The sequence below is a fragment of the Perissodus microlepis genome, chromosome 16 (genome assembly GCF_051167445.1).
Source record: "Perissodus microlepis isolate ML-2025 ecotype Zambia chromosome 16, ASM5116744v1, whole genome shotgun sequence".
In the NCBI taxonomy this organism is placed as follows: domain Eukaryota; kingdom Metazoa; phylum Chordata; class Actinopteri; order Cichliformes; family Cichlidae; genus Perissodus; species Perissodus microlepis.
In genome coordinates, this window is record NC_140476.1 from 16,818,272 (window position 1) to 16,839,699 (window position 21,428).

At 37.9% G+C, this 21,428-nt stretch overlaps 2 protein-coding genes across 10 annotated transcripts in view; both read right to left on the bottom strand.

Annotated features, from left to right (window-relative positions):
- Positions 1-1,498: 1,498 nt before the first annotated feature.
- On the bottom strand, positions 1,499-7,498 carry slc15a1a (solute carrier family 15 member 1a). The gene is made up of 19 exons (XM_084955025.1): positions 7,410-7,498; positions 7,207-7,306; positions 6,029-6,119; positions 5,800-5,883; positions 5,606-5,688; positions 5,404-5,490; positions 5,233-5,322; positions 5,100-5,144; positions 4,964-4,996; positions 4,788-4,876; positions 3,971-4,052; positions 3,744-3,863; positions 3,478-3,621; positions 3,353-3,399; positions 3,124-3,231; positions 2,906-3,017; positions 2,589-2,726; positions 2,392-2,499; positions 1,499-2,274 (listed from the first exon to the last, which is right to left on the bottom strand). The coding sequence occupies exons 1-19, from the start codon at positions 7,481-7,483 to the stop codon at positions 2,044-2,046; spliced, it is 1,866 nt and encodes a 621-aa protein (XP_084811151.1). The 5' UTR covers positions 7,484-7,498; the 3' UTR covers positions 1,499-2,043.
- A 1,728-nt stretch (positions 7,499-9,226) lies between these two features.
- The window catches only part of LOC146370664 (dedicator of cytokinesis protein 9-like), a 74,128-nt gene continuing 61,926 nt past the window's right edge, over positions 9,227-21,428 (bottom strand). For 3 of the 9 annotated variants that reach the window (XM_084955019.1, XM_084955012.1, XM_084955017.1), the window contains exons 35-53: positions 20,171-20,285; positions 19,984-20,050; positions 19,833-19,880; positions 18,998-19,134; positions 18,024-18,139; positions 17,773-17,910; positions 17,486-17,668; positions 17,247-17,360; positions 16,871-17,086; positions 16,542-16,599; positions 16,333-16,439; positions 15,938-16,060; positions 15,708-15,821; positions 14,392-14,538; positions 14,090-14,300; positions 13,292-13,482; positions 13,097-13,197; positions 12,617-12,755; positions 9,227-11,171 (exon numbers count right to left, since the gene is read on the bottom strand). In XM_084955019.1, the coding sequence (XP_084811145.1) occupies positions 11,046-11,171; positions 12,617-12,755; positions 13,097-13,197; positions 13,292-13,482; positions 14,090-14,300; positions 14,392-14,538; positions 15,708-15,821; positions 15,938-16,060; positions 16,333-16,439; positions 16,542-16,599; positions 16,871-17,086; positions 17,247-17,360; positions 17,486-17,668; positions 17,773-17,910; positions 18,024-18,139; positions 18,998-19,134; positions 19,833-19,880; positions 19,984-20,050; positions 20,171-20,285 (2,451 nt within the window). In that variant the 3' untranslated portion in view covers positions 9,227-11,045. Of the gene's footprint in view, positions 11,172-12,616; positions 12,756-13,096; positions 13,198-13,291; positions 13,483-14,089; positions 14,301-14,391; positions 14,539-15,082; positions 15,113-15,707; positions 15,822-15,937; positions 16,061-16,332; positions 16,440-16,541; positions 16,600-16,870; positions 17,087-17,246; positions 17,361-17,485; positions 17,669-17,772; positions 17,911-18,023; positions 18,140-18,680; positions 18,725-18,997; positions 19,135-19,832; positions 19,881-19,983; positions 20,051-20,170; positions 20,286-21,428 lie in introns of all 9 variants that reach the window. The other 6 variants (XM_084955020.1, XM_084955013.1, XM_084955016.1 and 3 more) reach the window with 3 other exon arrangements.

Genomic DNA, 21,428 nt, shown 5'->3' on the forward strand with positions numbered 1-21,428 from the left:
GTACCTTTCACTTTTCTGCATGGACATTTTTCTGGGGAAAACAAAGATATATTTGATGTGATTTTATTTTAGTCATGCCAAAACTGAAAAGCTCATTCTGTTCCCAAGAAACTACAGAAACCAAAATTGCTGTCCTACACTATTTATGAGCTTAAACAACAGCGCCTTTTCTTATTTCTTCTCCTTCTTTCAGCTGCTCCCTGTAGAGGTCGCCACAGCGGGTCAACTGCCTCCATCTCACCCTATTATCCTAGCATCCTCCTCTGGCCTCTCTTCGTCCCCAGCCTGCTCAACCTGAGCTGCCGCCCCCCGTCATATCCATACTGACAAAAGTGTCAATTCAGTCCAATTTTTTAAATTGATATTCAATTATTTTTTAATTTGAGTGGGTGAAAATCTTTACAAATAAGTGTCAGTCGTTAAAATTGGCAAAGACATGTTTATAAAAGTCTGCTTTTTTTCCTTTTCTTTTTAAAATGACATTTATATTCTGTATATTTTTATGCATAAGTGAATAATGTTATAATAAGTAAATAATGAGAAAAAAAAGGCTTTTACTTCTTCTGCTTTATTACAGTATGAAGGTAAATACCAGCATTTTACACTAAATGCATGAAAAAACTGCACTTACCTAAATTTGCATTTAATAGCTCCTGCTACTAAACTTTAGTTATAAATGGTAATGTTTAATTAGCTTTCCTTATAGTAGCTACACTATTAAAATACTGCTTAATGTATGCATGTGAATATCCGTAACAATATTTGAATACTAATCTAATAAGAATAGCTTATTCTATACGCTTTCCTTTCCTGTGTTTGGGGATATTTTGTTGATAATAATTTCAATTTTTATCCATAAACCCTTTCTCCATAATCCACTTTTCATTTAAATTCTCTAAGTTCTTTAAATTCATGTTTTCTCACTGTTTTTCTACAGACAGTGGTTTCTTTCAGTGTGCTGCGACAGAGGTATGTGACGAAATCTCCAGAGAAAGGAAATTTTACACTATAAAACTGTTGGTCATTTGCAACACATCAAGGTCAACAAACAAACAAACAAAGACCTCATGCTGGTGTTATACTGGTATGAAACTCTTTCACTTGCAGTATGGCTCTATCATGGGACTGGGGTACTAAACCTGGCATGTGTCTCTCCACTATAAATGCAGTGTTTTATATTCCAATGATCTGTCTTACCTACTTAATAGGAAAAAAAACTATCTACCTACTACCTTAGCTACCTGAAAATGTTATAACTTACTTACATGGAAGCTGTAAGGGGAAATTTATATTATACAAAACAAGTAGTAATACAGAGATGAGAAGTTTATGATTAGGTACCACAGTTATTTGACATCTGAACTAATTACACTCCAAAGTATGATTTCACCAACAGTGCATTAACTGAAAAACAAAAATAAACCAACATTAAAAAAAACCCCATTACATTGCAAACGTTATCATTTAGTTAGTAATAATTTTGCTAATCATTTTCTGATATTTGAACATTTTATGTTCACATGTGTGAGCTTGCCGGCATTTCACTGTAATTATTTAAACAAGCAGCAGATGATGTTTTGTCCAAATATTGGACATATTAGTAAAGGCAATAGTAAATTATACTCTTCCTAAAATAAGATTTTCTGTCTCAATCACCAGTACAATGGCAAGAATACTTCCACAACTGATAACACAGGTTTTTGCTGCGTGATATTGGTTCTTTTTGACTTGAAGACTGAATGAGAAACACATGGAAAGGATGAATGATTATGAATAATGATAATGATTATTTAATCATTTTTTCTCACAGCTTACACACACATATATAAAAAAGCAATTATATCCCATGACATATAATTGTTCTTACATTATTCTCTTTTTAATTACTATTGTTTGTATGAATGTAATGGTAAAAGACATGCCTCTGCCATAACAATATAAAATATTTCACAGACACACACAACACACACACTCTCCCCTGTACACTTTCTCTTATTCACTAATAATGCATTTTTTTAATGATCTGCTTTTATCTTAAAATGTTCACATATTGGATTGTTTGTAACTGTCATCGTAGCTTTCAGCTGAGTCTCTCCTGACCATCTTGATCTCTGCCTTCTCACGCTTGTCTTTATCATCTTCATCGCCATCAACCTTTTTACTAAACTGGTCCTCAATTTCTGAAGGGTCAATATAAGTGTAGAAATACGCCATAGTGGAAAAGATGATGCACACTAAAACTAAGAGAGACGCAAAAAGGACGTACTCTGCCCACTGTAAAAGAAGAGGAGAGAGACAGGGGGACAAATACAAATACAATGTTAGCATTTTTGCACATGCATGGCTTCTGCATGTTTGATATGTATTTGATATGCTGCATTTTTTTCTTACTTTGTTGGGAAGTTTTGCAATCTCAGCCACAATCAGGACTATGAAGTTACCAATAGCAACTGTAAACAACCAGCCGGCTTGCAGCACCGCTTTCATGTTACTGGGTGCCTAAAGTCACAAAAAAGGGACCCAAAATGACAAAAGTCATGGAGAAAGAAACTATTTCATAGACTAATTGACTTGTCATTTAAATGTACCTGTGAGTAAGAGAACTCCAGACCAGTAACTGAAAACATCACTTCACCAGCAGTTATGAAGAAGTACTGTGGGATCTGCAGGGCCATGTGAACTGAGTTGGGTTCTATGTCCTCTACCACAGTAATAGAGTCCTGACACTAGAATAAATAGATGGAAATGTTTAATTTTTACATGTGAGAATCCCCAAGATAAAGCACAATAACACCAATATTTCCATTATTTGTCTGTTTGTTCATTTGGTGCTCTTTTCTCTTTTCTTTTCTTTCTTCTTTGGATGATCAAAATTCATGATATTAAAATCATTTGGAAGACTTACATCTGGTCCAAAGACAAAAGTGCTGGGTATGAAGAAAGTGTATGAACCTCCAAATCCAAAGTCCTTAATGTATTCGCATGACTGTGAACCACTCAACAAGGAGAATTTGGTCCTGATCATTAGAAAAGAAAATATTGCTAAGAAACTGTAGTACTGTTTGCATAAATTATTGCTGTGTAAAAACAGCAAATTAGTTAAAGTAGAAACATAATCCTTACTCTCCATTCTTTATTGTGGAATAAGTGGAGTAATAAAATGGCTCAATTAGTCCCAAGTCCACTGCAGAAGTGGTCACGTTCACAGGCATGTTCATTCCATTTACAAATCTGAAATATTTACATAGTGAGCAACAGCATTAATAAAGTTACATCAGTGTATGCAGTTCCTAGCATTTTCAATGATTTATTTAGCACATAAAGATTATGATTATGATTAAATTTCACTTACCGGATTTCATTGTTACCTTGTCCTGGCTTGGAAGTCAAGTCCTGAGTCTGTGAAAATATAACATTGCATACTTAATAATTTAATTAAAAGTCCTCTTGTGTGTCTTTGAATTTATCATCACTCACCAGAAGCCATTCATCACTAATAACTGAGGGAATAAGAAGAGTTTGTCTGGATTTCTTCTTCAAGAAGATGGTTTGTGTCATCCCAGGGCTGCCAACTGAAACAATGATTCGCTCTGTTTCAAATGTGAAGTATTTGTCACTGGCCTGGAAAACCGAGAAAGTGTTTAAGAAGGTCAAACAGTGGTAATAATTTGTACATAAACACATTGTCATGTCATTTTCAATTCGTTAATAGACCGTATAGTGTTATGAATAAGACGACATACCTGAGCTGCATTAAGAGTCAGCGACTCGTTGCCTGGCAGATTGACTGTGACTGCACTGCTGCCCATGTTAAGTAATTTCAACTGACTCTGGGAGGCAGATGGAAACACTGGCAATGTTTTCTGAAAAACAAGGAATAAGAGTTTGTTTTTCCAAAACTCAAAGACTCAATAAAATGAAGTGAATTAAAGTTTTGCTTATTTTACAACACATATCTTTTTCTACTCACATCAATTTCAACCTGGACCAAAGCAGCACAGACAAAAGCCATAGCAGCCAGAAACATCCCCACTGTCATTCTTTTTAGTGGTCTGTTGGATTAACATGAAGTTTTGTTACTAATTTGTGATTTTATATACGTTTATTTTAAGTGAAAAGAATAGTTTTCTTTTAAAGTCATCTAATATCTGAAAATTCAACATTAACATGAAAATTTGGGGTTTTATTCAGATTGTGTAGAAATAGAAACAGGTGTGCAAGCTCTTCCTTTCCCTGTCTTCCGTTTTTGTTGAGAAGCAACATGATTCATACAGCTCCTTAGGCTCAATATTAATGAAATTACTGCTAACAGTGAGTTAGCTTAACACAGTCATTTTCAACATAGGAGTTTGAATCACATCTCAAAACAGCCTAAAAAGCATTTTAGCATTAGACCACTGTTAATAGACCAAAAGATTTTCTGGACAGAACACCTGACATTTCAGAAAGGTCAGTTATTATTCAGTGAGTCATGAATAAAACTACGGACATTTTTGTATTTGTAACATCTATAAAATCACAGGCTGTGTAGAAGTTATGGGGCAGCAGAGCTATGCTAACGTGGACCGACCACCTGCTAGCTTCCAGACACTGAATTAACTGTAATTTCATCATCGACCATTTGATGAAAAATATTAAATGGAGCTGATCTATAATGATGAACTTTGATAGCAGATCAAAACCGTAACAGTAAAGGTCTTTTAATAACCCTTTGAATTTAATGTTATGGTGTTATGAAACATGTAAACCACAGATACTGAATGTAGTTCATTGTATTTCTCACTTACGTAAAGTTAAAGCCACATTTCTTAATCAGGGGGTAGATTACGCTGTCCATAATAGGTACCAGAGTCAGGATCAAGATGGGGTTGAAAATCTTTTAAAAAATATTATCGTTAGTATCCTCTTAAATAAAATGTATTATGTCATTTTAACTTAATACGATCAAGCTGCTTTAACTTACCTGCATTTGATCGGGCTGTATAACAAGATTCCCCTGCAGACATAAGGACAATATTATAACATGAACACACTGTATTGGTCAATTATTATGATTACTTTTCGCTGCAATTTTTTTTTTTTTTTATTACCAAACTTACAAAGTATCCATTCATTGTGGTAGCTTGCAACGTCCATCTGGATCCCTTTAAATTAGACCACAATTTTAATTTCCTCTTAGCAGCAAGTGATTTAAAGGAAAGCCATTTAAATTAAAAACAAAATTTACTGTACCTTTTGGTCAAATAGGGTCCAGAACATTGGCAGTGGGATGTATAAAAAGAGGACTTTCAGCACCATTTTGATTTGAGCAATCAGGAGTTTCTACAAAACAGGCAGACTGAATGTAAACAAAACAACATTCTTCTTATAAGACATTGGAGAAATATATGAAATGAAACTTACATCATATTTTTCCTCTGCCCAGTCCATCCAGTGCTGTCTCCTGGGGTACTGTTTGCTCCTGTGCCTGTAGCGGTTTTTAATGGCAAACTGAGAGAAGAGCAAAGAGTAATACTGTTTTTAGAAACATTGATTTTTAGAGTTGTTACAATAGCATTTATGGCTGATTACATGAATGCAGAAAAGGCTTATATAAACGACTTACCCCAATACATTTACACACATCCAGCATTATGTTTCCCTCCGGTTCAGCTTTGTAGTACATACCACTCCCGACAATAAACACCACTGTTAAGGGAACATCACGGGCAAATCATTAGTTTCAGAATACAGTTTATTTACCCACCCTTTACATTTTGCTTCATGTTTTGAATTAGTGTCCTAATAATTTAGACATACCGAGTGCAACCACCATTAATGCTGCGGGGACACCGAAAGCCAGGGAATAACATTTCTGCTGACTGTAGATGCCGCACTCCTGACCTGCAGATAGAGGCAAACAACTTTCATTCAACTACAACTTCAACTAAAGACAAGCACTTTTCCCTGCATGATTATTAGAATGTAATTGTTGTCATTCCTGCATGTTTATGGCACTTTAACTTGATATTTTACTTTAAATGCCTACCTCTCAGGATTGGAGTGATAATGGTTGACAGGAGACTCCCACCATTGATACATAGGTAGAATACAGAGAAGAAAGTTCTCCTTTGCTTATCCTGTGTAGAAAGACAAGTCAGTAATGTGTTTTGCAAACAGTACAAATACTAAAGTGATAAATATCTATGTAAACCGCTGCCTTGTTGGTGTATGTCTTTGAAAAGGTAGTCGAGTTGTATTAAACTCATAATATAAATGGGTTACAGCATAAGCTTAGTATAGCTATATAAGTGGTAATTCTAGGCTTTTAAATATTAAATAACAACTATTAGTTAAACCCATGGTTCTCTAAAGGTTACATGGGTACAAGATTGAGGAAAATGAACACTTTGGTAACTATAGTAACTTAATCACCAATTTAGGATTGCACTCCTCTAACAACATCAAACACCTGTTTAGCCAAGAATATAGATCTCTACATTACTCACACTACACTTGGCTGTGTTATACTGGTGGTTCAATCCAGTGTGTCCCACTTATAAAGCTTGAATACATTCACTTCCTAATTACTATAATTTCTAGCTTTTATATCACATCATGTATCATAAAATAGTTCACGTTTAATTTTAGATTTATTCCATATTTTGATGAACAGCACATTATACAGATGTGACATGCTTTTGTCTTTCCCTCAGATTTTTTTCTTATTTTTAAACTGTAATGTTCACAACCCAGAGACAAAGGTTTCTTGGACTTAACAGACAGATTTCCTAGACCCCTTCTTCAGGAGCCACACATGTAGTACTGCTACCCATCGTTAACCACCATCACCTCAAATTTGACATAATACTCATAATTCCCATCAGCCACATCTTTAATTTGTGTTTGGCTTGAATGTAGAAATGTTAGCATGGTAACAGGTGAAATAAGAAACATAGTAATAGGTATACCTGTTCGTCAGTTTTAGAATTGTCATCGTGAGAAAGTGAGTGATGACTTTGCAATTTATCTGAGCTCATTTTTATTATCACAGAATTTGATAATGGAGAGTTGCATAGAAACCAGGGGGAACAAGGGGATATATTACATGCAATAAAATACTTGAACTATGGATGCTGAAATTACACGTTCAACCACATGCCAGAGGTTAAACATTAGAAGAAGACTCAGCCAAAGAAAGTATTTTGAGAAAGTTAACAGTCTAACCTGGTGCTCACTAAATTGGTCTCCACCAAAAGCAGCCACACAGGGTTTAATGCCACCAGTGCCCAGAGCAATGAGGAAGAGACCCACCATGGACAACGCACTGAATGTGAGGAAGAAGAAATGAATGAGCGTGGTGCATTGTAGAAATATATGATGGAAACTGTGACTCAGTAATTTAAAACTTCAGAAGAAAAGATACCCACACATGAAAGGTCATGTTGTCTGGTGTCCCATCTCTGTTTGAGTCAGTAATGTCATGAACTGCACTGACAGCCATCGCAATCTGTCCAATCGTATAGACAATGGACAAGTAGACGATAGTCCTGAGTGAGGAAGATTGAAAAACAGAGCAGTGAGAAAGTACACGTGTACGTTCCTTAAGTAAAGGCTCCACTCGTCTTTACAAATGAACATTCAGAATTTAATTATGAGCATTTTATTCATTAGAAGACTAATACAAATTTTGTACTATTATGTGTAAAAGTATTCAGTTAAATGACCTTTGTCTGTCGTATTATTACACAGTTATCAGTATCTGCGAATATGTTTCTAATCAGTTCAGTAGAATTGAAGTTACCTTGGTGCAAAAAGAGGATGATCGGGTAAGCGCTGTAGCTATACTTATTTAGATTCTGCCACAATAATAAGGCTACAAGAAATAATAGGATGATAAATGTCTTCATGCATTAAAGAAGAACATGATCTTGTGACTCACTTGAACTTTCCCAGCCAGGAGTCAGCCACAATGGCCCCAAGGATAGGGGTCAAGTAGCAGAGAGCCACAAAAGTGTGGTAGATGGATGTGGCCAAGTCTTCATCCCACTGCAAGAAGTACTTAAAGTACAACACCAACACAGCTGTGGACAGGCAGGGAAAAGAGGCCTTCTTATTTAATTATTAAATGTACATTATTTATGGCACAGGTTTTGATGTTGCCTTAAATTATGCTAATAAGGACCGTTGTAGTTCACGCAATAGTGTTATCCTCCAAAACAATCAAATAAAGGGTTGGTTTAAGCACAAAAATCAGAGGGTTAAGTAGGCTACTTAGTAATTCAAGTGTCTGTGTTCACTGTCATGGCTACATTATTCATGGTTCCTGGATGAAATGTTCTCACCTCGCATTCCATAGTAGGAGAACCTTTCGCAGAACTCATTCACAACAATGAAGAAGATACTGAGTGGGTAGCCACACACATCTTTGCTCTGGTGGGTGGTGAAAAAGTAAAAGGATGAACACCACACCAAAATAAAAGCGTACAAAACTAAAACTAAAACAAAAAAATACTTGGACCTGCATAAAGCTGAATCGACGGTGTTGAGGAGTACCCGGAGAGTTTGTGGAATCAGTATAATTATTCTAGCTAACTGTTTACAACTGGTTAACAGTAGTTATTGCTAGGCACTACTAGGTAGCTTAATATGAATATCTTAGCACAATTTACTAATAGATTTGAATGTATCGCTGCAAAATAAATAAGAAGAAATTTGCTGATAAAATCAATATAGTAGAATAAAAAAACACAATGATTGCCGATAAACACTGAAATGCTTAAAGTACAAGACAAACTTGTCAAAATGTAGCACTTAATTACATAAATATAGAAGAAGAATGAATAGCAAAGTACAGCATATGCAACGTAGAAGCATAAATAACTTTAGTGCTGAACTGAGGTTCTTACAGAGGTACTAACATTTAGTTAATAAAAATATATCTTTATAGCTTTATTGGTATTTATTGCAGTAATAATACAGAGTTGGTGTATAAAGTGCTGACGTCTCCTTTGTTCTTATGTAGCTGTATAAAAAACCCAAAACTGTACTTTACCTTTCCTTTACCTTTCCCTCGTTTCTTGGGATCTTCTTTGTCTATGCAAAAATGAATGTAATTCTTATTATGATTAAAAAACAGAAATAAGAGACTAATATGCAGGCCTACCAACTTCCTCAGTGTTATATAAAAAAAGCATTTATCTGTCAATGATTCATTGTGTGCAGTAAACATTAAGAGAGCGATAGATATGTAGATAGATAATTTATTGGTCCCACAAAGAATATTGTTGTGTTACAGTTGCAGGATAAAGAATAAAAATAGTACAGTCTATTAAAAAAAAACAGTGCAGTTAACAAAAAAGGTGTTACTGGCACCTGGTAAATATAGGTACACAACGGTGATAGAAAAAAAAAAAACAACGAAAAGAAAAACTGTAAAAATAAGACTGAAACTGTAAGACAGTAGTGCAAATTGCATTAATAAATAAATCTGAGATCCTAATATGTTTGGGATCTTTGTCCTGACAGGTGCATTCACCTGTTAAACTCTTGAACTCTTCATTCTGTAAGTTTTTAAGTTAAGAACATGGAACTTGTTTTCTTTCTGTTAACTTCTCCCTCTGTGCTCATTTTCATGTTGTGCAGCAGAATATTTGTGTTCTATGAATTAAAATGAAAGAGTACATAATAATGCATTTCTTTTAGTCTTACCTGCCATGATGTGAAGCTATCACCTGCTTTCTGCTATAGCATAAAATCCCTTTAAGCTTCCTGCAGGGAGCAGATCATTTATCTTTCTCTGTTCACTAGTGGGAGTGGGAATGTTTCCTGTAATATTGCTTTTTATTAACCCTTGATCAGCTTTTCACACTGCCGACTGTATTATTTTTATGATGGGTGGGAACATGAGATATGGGAGCTAGGGAGTCAGCAATGATCCCTGAGAATAATAAGGTTTATTTCCCACTTATTTCACAAGTGAGCCAAGTGCGAGAATACCACAAAATGAAGTAAAACAAATAAGGACCTATGGATGCAAATGCAGAGAAATGAGTGTATTTTATTTAAAAGCATTAGGGAACGTCTTTGTTTACAGCAGAACAGTGACTTGTGTTAAATAAAGTTAAAAAAAAAAACATTTCTGCCCAAATAAAAGACAATTTCTGGAACATAAAATGATAAAATTTTCATATTACTTGCACAGTAGGCGTCCTTTCCCAACACCTCATCGCTTTGGCAAGAAGGTGAACGTAATCTTTACAGTGTATGAGCCGCACACAGCAAGATACTTTGCAAATATTGCACACACTCCTTGTTTTATATACACATTAATACACAACTTGGAATATACCTTTTTGTATGCAATGGCTTTAAATACTTTAAAACTCTCCCATTCTAAGACATCAAAGTGATTTAAGGTTGAATGCTAATGTTACATCGTAGCAGGCCCTTATTCCAAAATTGCATTTTTCTAGAAATATACCTTCATGTACAGGGAGAGGAGCACTGATGTATGCAGCATATACCATTAATCAAGACATCAATACAGTCGCTTATAAAAGTGAAATATTGTCCATAAAAAACATTGTGAAACATTATCAAAATAAACAAAAATGGACTGTTGGGAGAGTGTAGGTGTAATGTAGTGACATGCATATTAAAAAAATCCCAACAGGAATGTTTTTAAAGAAAACACTGCTCAGTCTTTTCAGGTAGAAACACGTAAAGACAAGACAGGTTATGTCTTATCAAGCATCACGTCATCATAAAGGAGGAACAAAGTCCGTGTCCTGTCATCTCTGCTGCACAGAGTCTCATCTTTGTCCTCCCCCCACCTCCATCACACAGCCACCATGCTCCCTTAGCCATGTTAAACAGGTCCAGTGCCTTGCTCATATTGGTCTTCGGTGGCCAGACAGAAAATAGAAAAATGAGACTTGTCTGTTTTTCCCATCAGTTTCTCTCTAGGCTGAGAAGCAGGATTAAGTTCTGGAGTGATAATATGGCATCACTGGCATGCCTGCGTTGGCAGGCTTAGGCAGCTCTGAGTTTCACCCAGGCTGACATCAAACCACAGAGGATGAGCTGGGAATGCCCTGGATGGTGGCACTGGTTGGTGTGCCACTGATGGCATTAAAGATGTGAAGCGAGTCTGGGAGAACGCTTTTCATGCCATCCTCCACTGGAATGATCTGGAAAGAAAAGAGTGTGTAGGGAAGAACAGACAGTCTTAGCAAACAGTTACTGCAAGTGAATCTCATTTTTAACATTGCTCTAGTTAGCTTTCTTGCTAAAAGTTGATGAGGACACTGATACTACTCTCATGTATATATGCAAAAATATAACGCTACAGATGGAACACAGCTAGCTTAGCTAGGCAAACAGACTCGAAAAAAGAGGAAACAGCAACTTCTGTCTAAATAGTAACAAAAACTGTCAGTTAGCACTTCTAATTAACTAATTAACATGTCAGGCTATTAGTTGGCTTTGAACAGAGCCAGGCAAACAGTTTTTCCTCCCTTTTGAGGTTTTGTCTCAGGTTAAGCTAACTAGCTTGCTGTAGCTGTATATTAACCAAGCATATAAAGACATATAAAGCTAATTTAAAGCAAAGGTATTAATCAGGAAGCTTAACACATACATGAAACCAAAAACAGCTAGGTAAAAACAATCAATCCACAAAACACGCACACACAAAAAAATCTGAAAGCAGAAGAAAAATTTGTGCATGTATGTATGTACATAAACAAATAATGTAAATTGATGTTACATAGCACACACATTCTGAATCTGATCCACAAACATACTGTTAATTCACACTCAAATACATGTAATGTACACACATATATGTACATGCATATACACGGTACATACTGTGTATGCGTGCAAGACAATAACTCGGCAAGCCAAAACAGGAAAAAAAAGCCAATATATGATTGTTGGTGTAGCCAGACGCTGGAACAAGTATATTTAGAACAGGAATGTTTTATGTTTTGATTTTGGAAATTGCTGCAATAGAGTTGAAATACTTGAATGTTAATGGCTTCAGTCTTTGCAAAGGGCACTTTTTGCAATTTCCTGGTGAGCTGACTAAAATAATATTTTATGTGTGGCTAATTTCAGATTTATTGCAGGGATGTAAAGATAAGTCAGTGCCCTGATGAGATAACTGTGTATCAATCTATCTAGTGTTTTTAAGGTCCTCTAGCTTTACCAGCTTAAAAAATTCTAATGATATTATTAAGAAACATTTGGCAAATTAGAACTGAGAACAAGGACTTATTAATGTTTGAGTCTGTTTTATAGTCTAAAATGTAATGTGTACACCAATTCCACCTCAAGCTACTTTGTACCATCAATCCTTAAGTTGTCAGACATCTGACGGAACCAACAATTAACTGTCTTTATTGCACACGTATTTGTCTTTCATTACCATCATATCTGCTCATGTCAGCACAAAGAGAGAACAGAGAGTGATGTTATCAAAGAGCCCATTATCACTTAATCAATCATATAATAAATGACACACTGTCTACCTGCAAAAACCCTAATTCAGAGTCAGATTACAGGTATAGCATTAGCAACGCTCAATGTAATTACACTATTACTTGGGCTGAGCAACAGCTAATGTACTTACTTGTTCGTGCATGATGATGGAAAGCTCTCTGGCTAGTTCTCTGTAGTTAGCCTTCATCTCATCGTGGTACTCCTGCTGGTCTTCTTTGATCAGTCGTTCATTAATGCCCAAACCGTGGCCACACGCATCCACAAAATGCCTGATCGCAAAAACAGTGTTAAAATGTGCTAAAGGGAGATCTGAACAATCTTTGCACACAAACACACACAGTCATGTTTTCATATCTTTGTGAGGACATCTAATTGACATAATGCTTTGCCTAGCTGCTTACCCTAACCCCAACCATCAAAAATGAAGTCTAACCTTAACCCTAAACCTAACCATAACCTAATTGTAACCCTGACACTAAAACCACATTGAGCCTCAGAAATGCCTTCAAACTTCTGGGGATGGGAACTGTGTCCCCATAAGGGCTGTTGGTCCCCACAAAGATATGCAAACGTGGTACTCACACCCTCACGTAAGTCAGCGACATCTCACCTGAAGACCTCTTTCAACTGTTTGACCTTGTTATCAGGATATTTCTTGGCACATGTATCATCGAGAAAAGCTCTGGCATACGCAAGAGGTCCTGCATTTACCTGAGGGCGGATGTGATAGATTTTTTTTGTGAGTATTGTATGTCAGGTTTGTATTTTGTTGCTTTTACGTTTCACAGAACTTAAAAGCAGGCACCTGGACGCTGATGCTGCCCTGCAGTTTGAGCTGCAGACGGATCATGTCCACCTCGCTGGAGGAGCACAGCTGTTTGATCTCAGCCACCTTCTTGCTCATCTCGTCGATGGCAACCTCGATGGGGCTCAGATCAGTATGGTGTTGATACATCACCGCGATCCGTTTCTTTACATACGGAAAACAATGAGTGGCTGGAGGAGAGAAAACACAATGAGGTTAGTGGTGAATAGCGAATAGACAGATTTTCTTAGTTTTGCAGCTCAGGATCTGTACAGCCTGTGAAAGCCACCACATAATAAAGATAAGAAGACGTGCTTGAACTTTTGAATCTTTTGCACTATAAATGAATAAAACCTGATTAGGATTACGAAATGTCCATGAAAAAACAGCTGACATGTTCAAAATCTAATCAAGATCTTCATTCATCCACAGTGACTAAAATAAATGGACAAAATTACTTGTGTAATGAACAGTTCAAGGCAGACTTGCTCTGTTATGCTTCCCAAAAAAACCACAACCCATTCCCCCCCAAAAATAGGAGTAGCCAGCCAATAATTAGAGAGAGAAAAAAGTATCTAACATTTAGGATATAAAGAGATTAAGTAGACTTTAATCAGAAAGAGCAGTTGAAGTCTGATAATGGGTTTATCCTGTATTTATCAGATCACTGTATTTTGAAAACACTGATGTTTATCCAGGCAAGAGACATCTAACAAGACACAACCTGAAGACTGAAAGTCAGCGCTGTTTGACTGAATCCATGTTCCACTACAACATAAATATAAGCTGGGTATTTACTGGTAAGTATAGTCCTGCGTTTGCACTGCTCCTCCACACCGCCTTGCTTTTTGCCCGAAATGGTGAAAGGCATCTCGAAAACAAATCGACGGATGTTGTGGCTCTTTTCAAAGTCCGTTTTCCTGTCGACCAGCTCCTTCTCCTCCAGGTATGGAGTCACATGTGTCACTTGGATGTATGCGTACTTTGAGTCCAGGTCCTTGGGGTTGATCTGCAGAGAATGCATGAGTTTTAAAACTGTATCAGCCTGCGCAAAATAACTAAATAACTAAAAATAAACGATAAATTAACAAAAGTCTCACCCGCCCAGAGTCCTGAATCATCTTCACATTCTCCTGACCAAACTTATCAGAGTATAACTTGAGGAGCCGCTGAGAAATCTCTGAAAGAGGCGTGAATTTGGGTTCTTTGTAAATATACTCCTTCCCATCTTCATCTTCAAAGAAGCCCTAAAAAAATAAAAGAGAAAAAAAACCCATATAAGATACTTTCAAATTGTCAGACTAAATGAAAACGCAGCGTTTATCTAATAGATAATACCACATCAAACCATTCATGGGTTGTGAGTGGGAGTCATTTCAGTCAAGACGTTTTTTTTAAAGATATGAGAATTTGGCCGACTCCAAACTATCCACAACCGTCTATTAAACATTTAAGAACAGAGACCAAAACTACAAAAAAGCCAGTCTTAGGTTGTTGATGTGAGACACGTCAAAGGACCGACATAGGTACATGAATTTCACACAGTCAGTGCATGTTAGTTATTTGTCTTGAATGTAAATGGGAATGGGAATGCCAGTGAGATTTATTAGCCCTTCAGCTGTTTCCTGCAAAGATTAGGATAGCACTAAAGCTGGAAAATACGAGGAATTAAAGGGCTAGAAGATAAGCAATGCACATGAAACAGCACTGACTGCATTAGCAAAGGAGCACAACACAGCCTAAAACGTCACTACAGTTCCAACTGAAAGGTTGGCTTTCATATTGATTTACCTCAGCCTCTGAGTCAGTAAACTGGTACTGCTACAGGGGTGTGGACAACACACACACACACACACATAAAAACAAATGAAATTACTGTTATACCAGAAACCTATACTGTGAAGAAATTTAATGCCATCAATTTCTAAAAACATCTCAAAGATAGAAGCAACCACACCCAACAAATTAATTAATAAACCTTAAAATAACAGTCATTACTAAAACTTAGCAAACCAAAGCATAAACACTTGATGAGTAAATGACTGCCATGCAAAACAGCGCTGACTGCCTGCTACTGTAGCTCGAAGCAACAAACTATGGCTGAGAAGTGCAATGAATTGAAGCAACACCAAAGTCACACACAGACTCAGGCCGCTCACAAGGGCTCACGGGGTCTACTGCATAACTTACCGCTGCCTTCGAAGAGGATTAAAAAGAAGCAGAGAGGTGTATTAGAGCGGGTCTGAAAACACCACAGCATGTGGTCATGCTCGTCAGCATAATAATCGTAACGAAAAACCCCCCCCAAAGCAAAACAAAACTTAACCTCCTCAGCAGCTGCCGTGCTTCATACAGATATTAGAAGGATTTCTTTAGTGAAATCAAGTGTGAATGAGTTTAAGCTAGTTGAACTCACCTGGCCAAAGAAAGCCACTCTGAAGTACGTGCCCAGCATCCTCTTCCCAGTATGCATGACCTCCGTCACCTTGCTGTACGCTCGATGCAGCGTGTCATACAGGTGAGCCAGTTTCTGTGTAGAGTCAGTGAACTTGATCAGGATTTAAAAATGCTTATGCTGCACGCTTAGCCTGAATCGAACAGAACTGTTGCGGGGGGAATAAAACACCCGACAAATAGAGTTTGTACCTCAAAGTCCCTCCGCTTCTCATAAATGGGGATAATGAGCTTGTAGATGTCAGAGATGAGCTCGTAACGCTCCGCTTTCCACAGCCCATCTGCGCACTCCTCCAGAAGCTCCATTAAGACGTCCTGAGGGATGAGCACAACAGAGATGGAGAGCTGCTGGTGTACAGTGCAAAAGAAACACAGCTCACAGCGTGTCAGCAGCTCATTTTATCACAATTAAACATGCAATTTTAAAGACATACTGAAAGAAAATAGTTGCCTTCTTTGATTTATTCTTTCTTATAAAAGAAAAATAGAAATAGTAACAGCTTTTGATGTGACTAAATCTGCTTTCCTCCAGCAAATGTGATTTCATTTTTTTTTTTTTTCATTTTTAGCACAAATGATCAAAGTACTTCATTAAAGTGGACGTCTTGCATTCCGACGTCCTCCATCATTGCGGCTTCTTCGTCGATGTTTGGAGTCACAACACGAAACGCCGAGCAGCCCTGCTTGAACATGCCTGGAAACACCGAAAGATCAGGCATTGTTATTCTTTTTTAAATCAACAGGGCTGCTATCTAATAAGCAGGAGAAACATTTCCATCACAGAATACCGAAGTACCTTTTCTCCGCAGGTATTCTGCCACGAGTGCTGCAACGTGAACATAGCACATGGCTGCCTGCAAACGCCAAAAACAAGTCAGGTCAGATAAGCGTGGGTAGATAAAAGCTCCGATTATGCTGCAAATCGGTATCGCTAGAAAAGCAGCACATAGTAAACAGGGCAGTTTGCAGCACTTGATGGTGGGCCTCGCTGCACGCCACACTGGCACTGGTGCTTTGATACAAAGTAAATACAGTCTCTATCTGATGTTTAAGATTGTTGGGCCCAACATCAGACACAGAAATCAAAAGCAGGACCATTCAGCCACACAGACTTTCACCACAAACCTCAGACAGGTCTCCATTCTTCACATGGATTCGGGCCATGCTGTCAAGCCAGGTCTTGCGCAGCTCAGGTGTGCTGGCATAAGACTTTGCGAGACTGTACTGCAGGTCCACCAGCATCTCTGGATCTCTCTCATGCTCCTTCATCTGCGCTGTGGCCATCAACACTGTTCTGATGCGTTTAGTCAGGTCTTTCACATCCGATGGGAAAGCTGTGTTCTGTTGAAGATGACGCACTAATGTGAGCTAAATCATCGTTAGCTTCCTTTAGGCAAACTCGATTCTAACTGGTTTATTTTATTCATTAAGCTCAGGCATAGTTTTCAAATGGCCTCTTTAAGTGGAACCAGGATGAACCTGTTGCACGTGTGTTCCTCACCTTGATAGTTTTATCACTGTTAGCACAGTTGTTGATTATTGACAGAGACTGCTGGAAGCGAGTACTTCCTATACCAATGACATCTGCTATCAGCTGACTGACAGCAATCACAACCTAAAGAAAAAGAAAGGTCAACAGTTCAAAAGAGGAATGAAAATGCTTGTGGTCTCTAGAATCCCAGAAAATTTGGCTTAAGGCAGGTAGATATTAAAGTTTTACTGTGGCGACAACTATCTCACCTGTAAATGTGTCCGGACGAAGGACTTGCGACCAGTGTAGTCAAAGTTGCTCTTCATGAGAAAATAGAGCAGATGGGCTGCGTCGCTGCGAATGGAGCTCAGCTTGGAGTTGCAACATTTCAATATCTCATAGCAGAAAGCAGCACACATGTCTGCACGCCCTTCAAAAAACGTGCACGGGAACTAAGGGGTCAAGAAGACAAAAATCAGTCAGCGGCTTACGTGGTCATCTCATGGGTTAACAAAAGGAGAAAAATTATTAAACAAGGCGAGTAAGTCCTTCATACCTTGTAAATGAAGGTGCGCAGTGAAGTGAAGACCTGCTTGAGGGCCGTTTCTGACTGATTGATCCGCAGGAAGCAGAGGTGGACATCAAACACCTTCTTCATCAGTGGACTGTGGCCGTGATCAGCACACAACTGTGTCTGTGGCACAAGAGAGGATCATCGGATTTAAAAATAAGCCCTTATTTCACAATAATGGGGCAGAACAAGGTTAATTAAGTAAATACACAAAATACAGTGAATTTGTTTGGTACCTTAAAACTCATGATGAAGATGCTGAGTGTGTCCAGGACGGTCAGGCAGACTTCAGTGGCAATGTTGGTCTCCAGCAGTGACTGATTTAACACGTCAGCATCCGAGTGACTGTAGGCTACAAAGACAAGAAAAGGCTGTAGTTCTTTCAATCACCACCAGTACACTCAATGTAAAACCTCTCCTTTGTTATATATGGTCATGTCTCTCAAAAACGTAGCGTTAGAGGCAAAGCCGCTGCATGAAAGTTTGAGTTTCATTCCAAACTGAGGCCAAAATTATCTGACAAACTAAAGCATTTCATGGAAAAATTGTCACAAGCTGGCGAGGCATTTTTTTTCTTTATAAACTACAGCGATGATTTTATTTGAGTGTCAACATTTGAACTTTTTTTTTTTTTTTTAATATATATAAAGGAAATTCATGCATTCTTTTCCTGGAACGTTTTGGAAATTTTGGAATAAAACCCTTCATAATTCACGAGGACTGCTTTCGCAAAGCGAAATGTAAAAATGTAAAGTTGAGAGCAGAAGATGAGCTGGGTAAAGGGATGAGGAGGTTTTGAAAGCTGATGTTCTGTTAAAACAGGCATGCTCTTAAATCAACCAAATCAACATAGCCAGTATAGCAAACGTCCTAACATCCTGGTACATTCTTACCATGGTCTACAGATATGCCAAGAACACTTGAAATCTTTCTTACACTGAAAACACAAAGAAACTTATTATTAAATAATGCCATTTAACAAGATCATCGCCTAACAGTGGACGGCTGCACAGCTTCCTCCCCAGTTTCTTTGAATTTACTGATGCACACATGTTTTCTAAGGCTTTTCCTGCTGGGATGTAGTATGATGGAGAAGAAGAGGATGCTGATGTTGAAAGAGAGGCATGAGGAGGACGAGGGCCCTGTGATGGAGAGTGTTTGATGAGAAGTACAGTATGGGGGGAAGGGGGGGGGGGGGGGGGGCACTTACTGTGGTTAAATGTGTATGAGTTATCCAGGCTGCTGAGCTGCTGTAAGCGGGCATGCATCATTCCCGCCCTGTTACGGGACACAGGAAGAGTCTGAGACTTCCGCTCATGTGCAACAGGTCCTGCCCCATCCTGGTTCCTGATGAGGAAACAGGATGAGTTAATGAAGCTGCAGGTTACGGTAAATAATACATAGATTTTACAACTAACACTCGAACGCCCTGGGAGCGATTTGAATTTATGAGATTTTAAAGGCGAAAGTAAAGCTGTGAGTGCATGTTTGCCATGCAGTTTAAAGCTGAGAATAATCAAAGTGGTACTGACAGCATTTATTGGTTTAAGCTGAAGCCATGCATGTAAGAATGCGAGAGGCGATGAACTTAAAGCGTCGGATGTGTCACAGCACTGCAATTTTTTTTCTTTTAATGGTGAGAAGTTATCATGCAATTGCTCTTAGTTTCACCTTCAGGCTTACCCAAGCAGGAGAGGGCAGGAGCCAGGTTTTATTTCATTATGTTAAACTTGCCAGCGTTTCAGTGGACAGAGACAGAAACAGTGGTGGGGGGTTAGACAGAGTGAATACATAAAGCCTTCTGGGAGTCGCGGCGAGTTCCCAACTGTGATTCAAGTACAGTGCGTGTACTCTGATCAAATCAAATTAAAATAACAGTACAGTCAGACCCTTCAATAATAAGAAACATGATGGCTTACAGACAACAAATAGCTGGATACTCATAAACTGCATAAAACCTAATGAACAAGTTGCGTTGATTTGTCTTCTCATGATAAACAAGTGCTGAGAAGCCTGAAATCCTGTATGGGTGACAGCAACATTACCTTGCAATGTATCTCTTTCCCATGTATCTGAACTGATGGAGGCACACTCTGAGAAATGGAAAGTGGGTATAAAAAATAAAAAAAAACTCAGTTGCCATGTGTTTTTCTGCAATGCGTGTAATAGGTGGTTATTCTCTATAAGATGTCTTACTCGACTAAAGTGAAGAAGTCCATCAGGTCAGAAGATGATGCCTTGTTCCAGTATGTGAACAGAGCATCTAAAAGAGACAGAGATGGACACTGTGGAGACTTCTTTTGTTTTTTTTGTTTTTTAAACGTAGTGTAAACAATTAAGTAAAGCTGGAAGAGCAGGAGCTGTCACAGAGATGAGAGTTTACCCTCAGACATGCTTTTGAGCACATGTAAGAAACACATGAGGAGGCTCTTGATCTCTGCCTGGTCCAGTTTATCACATCGCAACAGCGGGCTTCCCAGGGTCGAGGCAGGTTGGTTCTGCAGGACAAACGGGACAATCAGGCATGGATAGAAAAATACATAATCCTACCAGTGTGTTGGCTCCAAGTAAGATTTGAAAAACTAATCAGGTTATTTGAGACTTACCACAGTGTTGCCTTATTTGATAGCATCAGTGCATTTTCACGATATTTTTGACCATTTTAAAAAACAGCAATCAATAATACAAGCATAGCACAACGACTGAATATAACGCTGAGGATTTTCTTGTTTGGCTCTGGCTTAAAACTTTTTTTTACGTAGGAACAATCGTGTGATGTGGGCTCTAAGCATTTGGATAATGATACTATTCCCCAGTCTTTCCCCACAACAGTGGATTTTAAATTAAACAATCAAGATGTGACTAAAGTCCAGATTTTCAGCTTTAATTCAAGGGGTTTAACAAAAGTATTACATTAACCGTTTAGAAATTGCAGCACACATAAATCCCCATTTCAGAGGCTCAACATTACTTTAGCAAACTAGAATAGCTAAAAAAAAAATGTTTCTAATACTGCAAAATATTTGGTATCCAGCGATTGTCTTTAGTCTAGAACCCTGCGAAATCACCAAATGCTGCATTTCCTCCTTTGAGATGCTCTGTCAGGCTCGTATCACCACCTTCAGTTGCTGCTTCAGTTTTGTCTTTGGTAACTGAAAAAGCATGCTCTGCTGAGATTGTTATGGTCACTGAAGAATATGCAATTTCTTTGCCATAATAGACTTTAAGGTTGGTTTTCCAGTATGCTTTGGGTCAATATCCTTTTACACTGTAAAGTGCTGCATGATCAGTTTTGGGCAGAGAATGAAACCTAATACTGAGCGTTCCAGTGAGGGAATGCCACGCTACCAAATACAAGTTAAACACGCCAGGTCTTTTATCTGCTTACTTTGCCATGGAATAGTGAGGAAATAGACCTCACCTGGCCATAAAAATACTTGTCAGTAAATTGTCCAATTGCTTATTCCTAAACAGTAATGCAATACTTTTCTTAAATCCTCTGAATAAAACTGAAACCTGCACTCTAATCATATCTTGATTTTCATTTCAAACTCACTTTTTGAGGTTTACAGAGGCAAAACTACAAAAACTGTATTATTGTCCAAATACTTAAGAGGTTTTCAAAAGGTCAGAAAACTACA